The following is a 12,464-nucleotide window of genomic DNA, read 5'->3' on the forward strand; positions in this document are numbered from 1 at the left end:
CTCTCTTACAAGAGAGAGAGAGGCATAGGCTGACAAAAGAGGCAAGGGAGAAATCACAAAAGGATTATGCTCACAAAACATTCGAACGAACATGCTAGAGAACAGTCTAACCTTATTTATCTTTCTTTTCAACAGTGTTCTAAAACGCGTTAGGCGTTCATTGCGTTAGGCGTTCATTACGCGTTAGATGATTGTATAGCGCCTAGCCGTATAGGCGGACGCCTAAACGAGATATATACGGATATATATTTTTACACTAAGATTAATATATATATATTATTTTTGAAAAAAACTGAACATAATATATTTTAGATCCAATTTTATATATAAATATATAGTTTAACATATATAAAGATGATAAATTTAACATGATTTTGCAACAATTATACTAATATCTACAATCATATAAATACATACAATAAGTAAAAGTAATATAAAAAATATCATTAATAAAATATAATAATAATATTAATAGTTATTTTTTTGAATATTAATGTTTAAAATCCGCCTAGGCGTCCGCGTAGACCGCATAATTGTCCGTCTAAACGCTATTATTCACCTGAATTATATAAATCCGCATAAAACATTGTATAACATAAAAACAGTACGGTCGGTTACCGTATAGCGTCTAAACACCGCCTAGGCGGGTGCCTAGACTGTATTTTAGAACACTGCTTTTCATTAATAATAAAATCACTAATGTACATAAGAAAATTCCGATTTCCGGACAAAGTGCCTAAACATAATCCATACTTGTGGTTTTCAGAAATATTGATTCCAGTTGATAGATACCTAAATTTGGCATCAAATAGTTTTGGATGAGAAACCCTACTTTTCCCTCCCAAACAACCTTCACGTACGACTTCACTACTGACCAGACATGCAACAATGCAGTTTGATGGTGACTGAACTTGGCACTCTTACCGAATATTTCCTCATTGCCCTATGGACATATACATACCTTCTCTTTATTGGCTACTAGGTATTTTCCTACACCATGTGCAATGATAAATTTTTTAAAAGTTAAATTATATTTAAAATAAAATTTATTAATATTATATATTTTATTATTTTTGACTAATATTTAATATAAAGTTGATTATTTAAGCATAAAATTAAGAAAATAATAATTTGTTTATTTTAAATTACATTTAATAATATATATGTAATATATTTAAAATTTGAATCTTAGATAATTTTTTATCTATTTATTTTGGTTAAATGTATTAAATCAACTTGTATAAAATTACTAAAAATCATATAAAAATTGTATAGTTATTAAAAATTATAACTAAACAATATTTATAAAATTTGTAAATATCTAAAAGAAACTAATGAAATTACGATTAACAATTTATTAATTTTTTTAAAAAGATGTAGAAAATTTTGAAAATATTAGTAATAAAAATTTTATAATTATAAAAATACAATTAAATAATGTATTTTGAAATTTATAATGCATATTTCAATATATTTATTTTAGTGATGATTTATGAATTATTACTATATTTTAATAAGGTTAACAAAAATATAAATCAACATTAAATGTAATGTATTAGTTATTGTCATATTCTATAGAGTGTACCAAAAATATATGTTAGTAATAAATGTGATTGTTCATGTCATATTAACTAGAAGCCATGTCATCAATCTTGTTAGTCATGTCATCATTTTTTTTGTAAAAATGATTGTAGATAAGACATGTGGCAAAATCACTTCGCAAATATAGTCTAGGGTTTAAAATGAAATTTATTAATATTATATATTTTATTATTTTTGACTAATATTAATATAAAGTTGATTATTTAAGCATAAAATTAAGAAAAAAATAATTTTTTTTATTTTAAATTACATTTAATAACATATATGTAATATATTTAAAATTCGAATCTTAGATAAATTTTTTATCTATTTATTTTGGTTAAATGTATTAAATCAACTTGTATAAAATTACTAAAAATCATATAAAAATTGTATATTTATTAAAATTATAACTAAACAATTTTTATAAAATTTGTAGATATCTAAAAGAAACTAATGAAATTACGATTAACAATTTATTAATTTTTTAAAAAAGATGTAGAAAATTTTGAAAATATTAGTAATAAAAACTGTATAATTATAAAAATACAATTAAATAATGTATTTCGAAATTTATAATGCATATTTCAATATATTTATTTTAGTGATGATTTATGAATTATTACTATATTTTAAGAAGTTTAACAAAAATATAAATCAACATTAAATGTAATGTATTAGTTATTATCATATTCTATAAAGTGTACAAAAAATATATGTCAGTAATAAATGTGATTGTCCATGTCATATTAACTATAAACCATGTAATAAATCTTGTGAGCCATGTCATCTTTTTTTTTTTGTAAAAATAACTGTAGATAGGACATGTGGCAAAATCAGTTCGCAAATATAGTCTACGGGATTTTACCCGAAAACAATCATATCTAATTGATAAGACAACCCGATAAATAGTCCCAAAAGTATTTACTATAGTTCTTTTTTTTTTTGTCAACATATTTACTATAGTTCATTTTGCTAAAAGTATATTTACTAACTGACTTGTTTTGTTAGCAGTTCCACCTTCAAAAGAAAAGAGAAAGGTGGTAATTTTTGTGTAAATTTTCACGTTTTTCTTCTTCGTAGAAGCAAAGGAAACCGTACTTCTGTCAAAACAGATTTTTATTGTACTCCTAATGTAGGTGCCAATAAAAAAAGGTCCTCAAGTGTCCATCTCTTTTTACCAGGTCTGGATTGGATACTATGTCCAGGTAACTTTTTTTTGGGCGAGGTGAAGACACCGACTCATTTAGGGTTAGAACATCTTTATCCTACGAACACATAATAAGTCTCTTAATTGTTTTTTATAGTATTTAAGGAATAAAATTGATTAAGAAACTTGAGTTTTTTATGTCTCCATTGCAAGTTTTTTATTTTGGGATTCTTAAAAATAAAATAATATGAAACATTTTTAATTAAAAGTAAAATTGTTTTATTACTTAAAACATAATAAAAGATAACATTTTAAACATAGACTTTTAAATAAAAACATGAAAACAATGATTATTACAATAAACAAGAATTATTTGAAAAAAGCATAGGAGATCAGTTATTGTCTTTATCACGTCCAAATTTTTCTCAAATATGTTCAACCAAATCATCTTTCAGCTGTTGATGAATTTGCCTATCACTAATTCTTGTTCGAACACCCATCATATTTACGATATGTGAAGGGATATCTGTAGAATACGTGAGATCGACATGTGAAATTCCGTTGTCTTCTCCTTGTTGGAACTCTGAAACATCAAATTGAGTGTATCCATCTCGTTCGTCTTCTACTATCATATTATGGAGTATGATACAAGCTCTCATAATCTTCTCAATTTTGATTTTATCCCAAAACAGCGCTGGATTTTTAACAATGGCAAAGCGAGCTTGCAAGAGTCCAAAAGCACGCTCGACATCTTTTCGGACAGCTTCTTGACGTTGAGGAAATAAAACTGCTTTCGGCCCTTGTGGTATGGGAATAGATTGGATAAAAGTTGCTCGTTTCGGATAACTACCATCGGTGAGATAGTAAGCCATATGATACTCTTTTCCGTTGACATAGAAAGTGACATTCGGAGCTTGACCTTTTATTATATCATTAAAAACAGGTAAACGATCAAGAACATTGATATCATTTAATGTACCTGGTGGTCCAAAAAACGCATGCCATATCCAGAGATCGTACGAAGCAACCGCCTCTAAAACGATTGTTGGTTTACCCGAACCACGAGAATATTGTCATTTCCAAGCGGTGGGAGAATTCTTCCACTCCCAATGCATACAATCGATGCTTCCTATCATCCCGGGAAAGCCACGATGCTCTCCAACATAAAGTAGACGTTGAAGATCAGCCGGTGTTAGTCTTCTTAAGTACTCATCGCCGAAAAAATATATATTCCTTCCACAAAATTCTCCACACATAACCAAGTTGTTGTTTCACCGAGCCGGACGTATTCGTCGACGGTATCAGCTGCAGAACCATACGCCAAGACACGAATGGTTGTGGTACACTTTTGAAGTGAAGAGAGACTATTCCTTCAGAGACCATCTTTCTTTTCCCGAAAATATTGAACTTCGGTGGAGAGTCGATCAACAATGTGTATGAACAATGGCTTGTTCATTCTAAAACGTCGTAGGAAAAAAATATCAGGATACGTTGGAGTGTCACTGAAATAATCATTCCATAAACAAGTATGCCCTTTTTCACGATTTCTTTCGATGTAAGCTCGTTTTTTTTTCTTTTTTTTTTCTTTTTTTTTCTTCGTTCTTCTTCATCAGCATGAATTTCAAAATTCTCAAAGGCTTGATCAAAATGTTGATCAAAAAGCTCATCAAATGTATCATCAAAAGAATCATCTAAAGTGTTTTGAGAAGAAGAAGTCATATATGGTAATTAATGAAAGAAGATGGCTTTGGTGTTATGATCAAGGATAGAAAATGGGTTTACAAAACTTGTGATTAAAGAAAGAAGATGGCTTTGGTTTTGTGATTAAATAGAGAAGATGAGTTTATAAGACTAGTGATTAAAGATATAAGATGATTTTGGTGTTGTGGAAAAAGAGAGAAGAATGAGTCTGGTGTTGTTACAATTTGAAAAAGAAGATGCGTTTATAAGAGTAGTGCTTAAACAAAGAAGATGGTTTTGTGGTTGTGGAGAAAGAGAGAAGAATGAGTTTGTGCTTGTTACAAATTGAAAAAGATGATAAGTTTGGACTAGATATATAGACAGCATACAAGTCGTATACCAAACACATACAACACAAGTCTTATACAATGACACTTATACAAAGCCACTGCAAGCCAAGTCCCGTGCGACACTGATTATACAACTCCACTTTGCCAAGTCACGTGACACTTACACAACGCCACTACAAGCCAAGTACCGTGACACTCACACAATCCCACTACAAGCCGAGTCCCGTGACACACTGATTATACAATTCCACTTCAAGCCAACGTTACCGAAGATGACACAACACAAGAATGGCACGTGAGTGATCCTCAATATGGTAGCGGAAACACTCATTACTACCAATGCCACGTATTGTATTCGTTTAAAACGGAACATGGTACGTGGCTTTGATGGTAATGAGTACTCCCATTACCCTATTATTACAAGGCGACATAAGCTTCGTGATCTCCTCTTCTTTCCCGTTACCTGAAACAAATAAAACTTAACTTTAAACAAAGCAGAAGACCAACAAGAACTTAACAAGACTATAAACTTAGACTTTAACAAGTAGAACATTAAACATTAACATAAATATAGCTCAACATTGACAAGACTTCAACTTAGACTTTAAACAAAGCATAAGAACAACAAGAACAAGAACTAAACCGAGAGTTAGACTTAATCTAATTAGACATCAGCTCATTGATTAGCTTCTTCTTCAGAGCTTCTTCATAGTCAGTCAGCTAGGGGATCTTGTTTTGCAATCAGACTGTCTAGTAGCCTCATCTTCGAGATCTTTTCCTTGAGAGCAGCCAAGTCTTGCTGCTTGATGGTCCACATAGTCTGAAATTGAGACATGTCCTTGGCAACACCCATCGGTTTCTTCCCACGGGCTTTTGCTGCTTTTACACCGGTGGGACGAGTGGTTCCTTCATAAGCTATACCACTGTCTGTTTCATTTGCTTCAGAGCATGTTGAGTGTGAACCGTCCTCAAACTTCCTCCTTTTGGAGCTTCCTTCATTTTTACTCGAAGAAAGCTCACACCACTTTTGGTCATTTCTCAGCTCCTTCCAAGCATGCTCAAGTGTGAACTTCTTTTTATGATTGGTGAAGAAGATTTTGTGGGCTAGTTTGAGAACATCATCCTCATTTTGCCCACAACTTTTTTCTCTTGTTGCTGCTTCATATGTTCCGCAAAACTTGAAGACCAAGTCATTCATCTTGTGCCACCGTTGCTTGCAGTGTGATGCTTCTCTTCTCTCACCGGGATAAATCTTGGGACTAGCCGAGAAGTACGCAGCAATTCTTTTCCAGAACGCAACCGAACTTTTCTCATTCCCTATCACGGGGTCTTTGCTCTTGTTTAACCACGAGCTGATGAGCACTACATCTTCAGTGGGGGTCTAGGTCCTTCGTTCATTGCGACTGGTTGGAGTTTCTACACCGAAGTTAGAATCTTCGGTTCCTTGACTGGCTTGGAAAGGAACTTGCAAAGAAGATAGTGAAACACTATTTGAAACGTTACCGAAGACTACATTTTGTTGGCTATGAAGTTGCTCAACAAAGTTTGAAGAGTCAGTGAATGGATTAAAAGACATTTGAGAAGTCAAAGAAGAGAGAAATAACATATAGGAATCTGTTGGAGTTGGAAGAGATATGAATGTATTCAAGAAAGCGGACAAGGAAAGAGTTTTATAGATTAAAGAGAAGGACGGACTCATTCAAGACACCCAACCAACTCGACAATCCATGTTTCAATACAACTTGTGAAGTAATAAACTCATGCCTTTAAAACAAAGCTGTAAAGAAGACTTTTGGGTTCGGGTTAAGTTTAAAATAACAAACCACAACCAACCTCGACTTGACATATATCTAACTTCAATTTATTACACTTTCACAACCACTTTCACTTTATTTTCAAACGTTAATCAAATTCAACAAAAGAGACAGTTCACAACATAAGCTAAACCATGTTAGTGCAGACCAAATCAACAATTATCACCAACCTCTATTGCATTATCACTAACCTCTATGGCATTTCAGACCAGGCGAGACACAACAAATCAATTAAATGCAGACGAGATTCACAAACAATACATTCGATTATCACCAACCTCTATTGCATTTCAGAATCAAAGAGACACAACATATCTAGTAATTGCAGACGAGATTCACAAATTCCACATTCCGTTTTATCTAACGTTCAATCAATTTTAAAGATCACACATAGAAAATGGTTTACCTGTATTGCAATTGTAGTCGTCTTGTTTGAGGAACCTTCGTCTCTTGATCTGTCCATCTGACCTGCAAAAAACAGAAACAAATCAGGAGGCAGGAACCAACACAATCAAGAAGGATTCATATACATAGCTTAACCTTTTCTTTTGTCGAGGAGACCTCCGGGCCGGAGAGAGAGATGAAGTGATTCATCATCGAGGTGAGCCGTCGAGAGAGACACAGACGAGGAGTGATCATCATCGTCTGAGCCGTCGGGAGAGATCATCATCGTACCCGTCGGGAGAGATCATCATCGGAGCCGTCGGGAGAGATCATCATCTGAGCCGTCGGGAGAGATCATCATCTGAGCCGTTGAGAGAGAGAGACATGCGAGGAGTCCGTCGAGAGAGAGAGGCATCATCTGAGCCATTGCGAGAGAGAGACATGCGAAGAGTCCACCGAGCCGTCGAGAGAGAGAGGCATGCGAGGAGTCCGTCTCGAGAGAGAGACATCATCTGAGCCGTCGAGTAAACACCATCGTCGAGTCCGGTCGTCGATTCCTTTCGATTCCGCCGAGAGAGAATCACCGTCGATGCTTTCGAGAGAGATCGAGAAATCGGAGAGGCGGAATGAGAGAGACGAAAGAGAGAGAAAGAGAGAATGATCAGAATGCCAACACGTGTCTCAAAAGACGGTTCTTGTGTCCCTTAATTAATGGACGTCTTTTATTAATTACCCAATTTTCTTTTATTTTTAAAAGCTAAAAACCTTAAAGACCCACTTAAGAACCGCAACAGCAATCCTTAAGGGGAAGTCATTAGGAAAAAAAAATTAAATAATCAGTGGATCCTACCAAATGATAAGGATTCAATCCTTAAAATTGTTAAATAATGACTTTTCCTTAGTGAATCCTTGCATTATTTGTGGGCCCCCATGACATGTGGCATTCCGCGATTAGTTGGTTTTTTTTTTTTAATCTGAAAAAGAAAAAAAAATAATAATTAAAAATTCAAAATTCAAAAAACATTTTTTCTAAAAACTACAATGGGATATCACCGTTGGAGATGTTCTAAGATCCTGCGATAATGATGCTCTTAGTTGAAAGTAATTTCGTATACGCATCAAATGTTGGGAGGCTGAAAGTGTGTCCAAATATTATCAATCTCACACAACTGACGACACATAACCCAATGAAGGCCTTTAGCCAGAATATTACATTTGGTGTGGTCAACAAAAACAGAAATATCGGCCTACTGAGTTAAGAGTTTCTGTCTGCATATACAACCACAAACGTGTCAAGAGACGAACGGAGCACAGAGTTTCAGGCGTGTTGTAATAGAATCGCAAGGCAGTCCTAAGGATAATTTGAAATGATTAGACTCGTCCAGGTATCACAACTGAACAAAAGAGATCGATTCTAGAGAATTTAAATTGTAAGAAAAAATCGAATTGAGTTGCAGTGTGATGTTGAAAAACTGTTGAGTTTGTTTGACCAAAAAAAAAAAAAACCGTTTTGAGTTTAAAACCAGACTAACAAAAAGTGAAAATATGTTTTTTTGGGGTGGGGGTGGGTTAAAGTAAGTGAAAATATGTTCTTCTCGCTTCATATCTTCGCCGTTTTTCATTGGTTTATAAATAATTTAGATGGTATCGAAGCTATGGAGAGAACTCTATTATATACCTTTTCAGTTACCATAGATTTAATTTATTACATTTTGTGTATATATATATATATTAAGAGTCTGAGTGCTTTTACCAAATGAAAAGACAATACTATACCTAAATGAGTATTACGATCGCATCTAATATGCATGCTTAAAAAGGTTCTTTACTAGTTGACAAAAAAAAAAGGTTCTTTACTACACTTATATTTAGTTTATCTTACAACCTTTTTCTTATATAACTACATTATAGTCATAGCTGACAAGAAAAACTACATTATAGTAGCCAGATTTAACAAAAGGAATAGTCACTTATTATTATGTCACCATTTCGTCAAACGTTTTGCAATTAATTAGGATTTTTCTTAAATATGTTTCCTTTCTCACGGCCAAAACTCAAACTCGCTGCTTCAAACAACTCTCCTTTTATTGTCCATCTTCCTTTTCGACCACTGTCGACTAACGTTTCTAGTATCATTTCGGTTGGTATCGACTAAAAAGTTTACATAATAGTTCGAAGGTAAAAAATTGCCTGCAGCAGCAACGATTACACACAACTATGCAGTCTATGTGAAAGATATAAAGGATATATATAACCAAAAACGTAAAAGACAATCGGAATAAAAAGTATATATGCATGTGTTATGTGTATAATGTAGATGAATTGTGGGGGTCACATGGAGTTCAGAGAAATATCAGAAGAGTCCCCACCTCATATGTGGTTTGGGTCCTCGGGCTCTGCGGATACCAAACACCATCATGCATGCCCAATTCTCTTTTTCATTATTTTTTCCTTTCTTTTTGAGTTTTTATTTTTTCCACTTTTAGATTTTTTTCTATATTGTGTCTTACAACCATCATATATATTTAATAGCTCCATTTTTTATGTCAGTTGATCCAGTCAATTTTTAGAGAATCACAAAAATAGTGCCACCGAGTGGAATGAATATTGTCATGCCTAATATGAGTTTCAAATGTCTTCCTATTAATGCAGAAGGTAACTAGATCATTTGTTGTTGGACTACTATGTAATTGTATGGACCAAAACTCATATCCAAATTGCAATATTGTTCCCAAAAATAGAAATAAACCCAAGATAAATGGTTTACGTCGTACTCCAAAATCTTTTACTATTGGATTATCACTGCTTGGTTAATACCCACCTGTCATCGTATATACAAATAAAAAGAATACATGCTTTATCAGTTTCTACTCCTTGCATCATTTCTTTATTATTAGTCTTTCATTCTTTCTTCACGCTCCCTTTTATGGTTTTTCTTTTAGTTTGATTCAACTTCCCATCATGCATGTATACATATTTTATTATTATGTATTATTCCAAGTAATCTATCTTATTATTGACATTTTGACAGGTATTGTCATCATATTCCTCTCCACTCTCTGCCCATTCCACTTGCCGCATTTTTAATCAAAAACTATTTTTATTATTTAATCAACTCACTCATGCACTATTTCTTTATTATATCCATATATGTAATAAGTGCAACTATGGTACTTCATTTGTCCTACTTATATTTTTGAATTTTTTTTACTAAATTTGATTTTTAATTTTTTCTTACAAAAACATATTAACAAGATGCACGTACATGTGTTTTACACATTAGTAATAAAAAACCATCAATCACATCTAAGGTAGATAAGTATCGCAGTAAAACAAAATTGTTTAATGTAAGTTGATCATCCATTTCGTTAACCCCGAACACTTAACTTATTTAAGATATGATATATATACGTGCAAAACGTAAAAATAATAATACAATCTAGCAAACGCGTGCTTGTTCTTTCCCACTAACTTCCTCAGGTGGACCATCAAACACCCGTTTGTTCTTCGTAAACAAAGTCTTACTCATGCGGTATAGATGATCAGGTGGTAGAAATCGTCTGTGACAGTCAAACCAACACGTTTTCCTTCCGTTCTTTAGTTGGAAAGCATCTGTGTCATCTTGACAATATGGACATGATAGCCTTCCATGCGTTGTCCATCCAGATAACATACCATATGTTGGAAAATCACTTATTATCCACATAAGTACTGCCCGCATTTGAAAGTTTTCTTTACATGAAACATCGTATGTTTCAGCACCTTGAGCCCATAGTTGTTGCAACTCATATATTAGTGGCTGAAGAAACACATCAAGTGATCTCTTAGGATGCTCTGGTCCGGGAACGAGAATGGAGAGAAACAAAAACTCTCGTCGCAAGCACAAGTTTGGCGGTAAGTTGTATGGTGTAAGAATGACTGACCATAGAGAATACTGTCTTCCACTCTTGCCAAACGGGCTGAAACCATCAGTACATAATCCAAGGTAGACATTTCTTCTCTCATACGCAAAGTCGGGATATTTTGATTGGAAATGCTTCCACGCTTTTGCATCTGAAGGATGTCTAATCTCACCATTTGTTGAATGCTCCGCATGCCATCTCATTGGTTGCGCTGTGCGTTCAGACTGATACAACCTCTGCAACCTTTCCGTCAAAGGCAAATACCACATCCTTTTAAATGGCACTGGAACTCTTCCACTCGTATCTTTATAACGAGTTTTTACACAAAATTTGCATGTAACCCGCTCTTCATCCGCCCTCCAATAAATCATGCAGTTATCGCTGCATACATCTATTACCTGATACGATAAACCAAGACCAGCTACCAGTTTCTGAACCTCGTAGTATGAACTAGGGGCTACATTATCCTTAGGTAGAATACATTTTACAAAATCAGTAATTGCATCCACACAGTCTTCAGCCAAATTGTAATATGTTTTAATGCCCATCAGTCTTGTTGCAGATGATAAAGCTGAATGACCATCTCTGCAACCTTCGTACAAGGGTTGCTTTCCAGCATCCAACATATCATAAAATCTCATAGCTTCTGCATTGGGTAAATCTTCCCCTCTAAAATGATCATTTACCATCTGCTCAGTACCTACACCATAATCTACATCCATTCTAATTGGTTCTTCTAACCTAACCGCAGGCTGAAGTTCGCTAGTACTACCATATTCATAATCAGTTTCTCCATGATGATACCAAATTTTGTAACTTCGTGTAAACCCATTCAAATATAGATGAGTCCAAACATCCCACTCTTTAATAATCTTTCTATTTTTACAATTAGAGCAAGGACATCTTAACATACCCGTTTCTGCTTCTGGTTGTCGTTGAACTAACCCCATGAATTTGGTTATACCTCGTTGGTATTCTTCCGTAAGCAATCTCGTGTTCGGATCCAAATGAGCTCGATCGATCTAAGAACGATAATAATTTGAAGAAGACATGTTTTTTCAATCAAATTCGTGTGTAAATATAGTATGTGAGAGGATGAAGAAATGGAGTGAATGAAGAGGTTGGAGGGTGCGGGTATTTATAGATGAAATGTTGCCGACAATACCGAGGAAATTCTGACGGAATACCGGCGGCAACAGCTCTTTCTTCGGAATTTCTTCAAAATTGTTAAAATCTCCAACGGCTCTCTAACGGCTATAATATATCCTCGGATATTCGTCGGTGTTTTCCAAAGAATATGCCTTCTTCGGTATTTCAATTTGGGTTTTCTCGGAATTTCCTCGGAAATTCGTCGGAATATTCCGAGGATCTCATTTTCCGTCAGAATGTCCGTCAGAATTACGATGTTTTCTCGTAGTGACGTACTGAAACTATTAGCGGTATAACAATATCGTCAACAGTAATTTAGTTTACTTTCTATATATGGCCGAAATACTTTCACATACCAAACAAAAATTAGCTATAAAAAAAATTCAACACTAAACTAGCCTCGATAGTCACAAATTCTTTTGTTATGGTTGATACATATGATTAACTTATGATG

The 12,464-nt window shown here is 34.0% G+C and overlaps 1 protein-coding gene across 1 annotated transcript; it reads right to left on the bottom strand.

Annotated features, from left to right (window-relative positions):
• Positions 1-5,473: 5,473 nt before the first annotated feature.
• LOC106417313 (glutathione S-transferase T3-like) lies at positions 5,474-7,245 on the bottom strand. Its single transcript, XM_013858137.1, has 3 exons — positions 7,116-7,245; positions 6,982-7,043; positions 5,474-6,097 (listed from the first exon to the last, which is right to left on the bottom strand). The coding sequence occupies exons 1-3, from the start codon at positions 7,243-7,245 to the stop codon at positions 5,474-5,476; spliced, it is 816 nt and encodes a 271-aa protein (XP_013713591.1).
• Positions 7,246-12,464: the final 5,219 nt, after the last annotated feature.

The sequence above is a fragment of the Brassica napus genome, chromosome C5 (genome assembly GCF_020379485.1).
Source record: "Brassica napus cultivar Da-Ae chromosome C5, Da-Ae, whole genome shotgun sequence".
NCBI lineage: Eukaryota > Viridiplantae > Streptophyta > Magnoliopsida > Brassicales > Brassicaceae > Brassica > Brassica napus.

What these genes read in the sequence shown, in the direction of transcription:
- LOC106417313 (XM_013858137.1), bottom strand. Translation starts at nt 7,245, where the DNA reads ATGATGATCTCTCCCGACGGCTCAGACGATGATGATCACTCCTCGTCT. An exon ending in TCTCCTCGACAAAAGAAAAG is followed by an intron (nt 7,044 to 7,115) that starts GTTAAGCTATGT and finishes TGTTTTTTGCAG; the next exon opens with GTCAGATGGACAGATCAAGA. An exon ending in CGACTACAATTGCAATACAG is followed by an intron (nt 6,098 to 6,981) that starts GTAAACCATTTT and finishes TGGTTAAACAAG; the next exon opens with AGCAAAGACCCCGTGATAGG.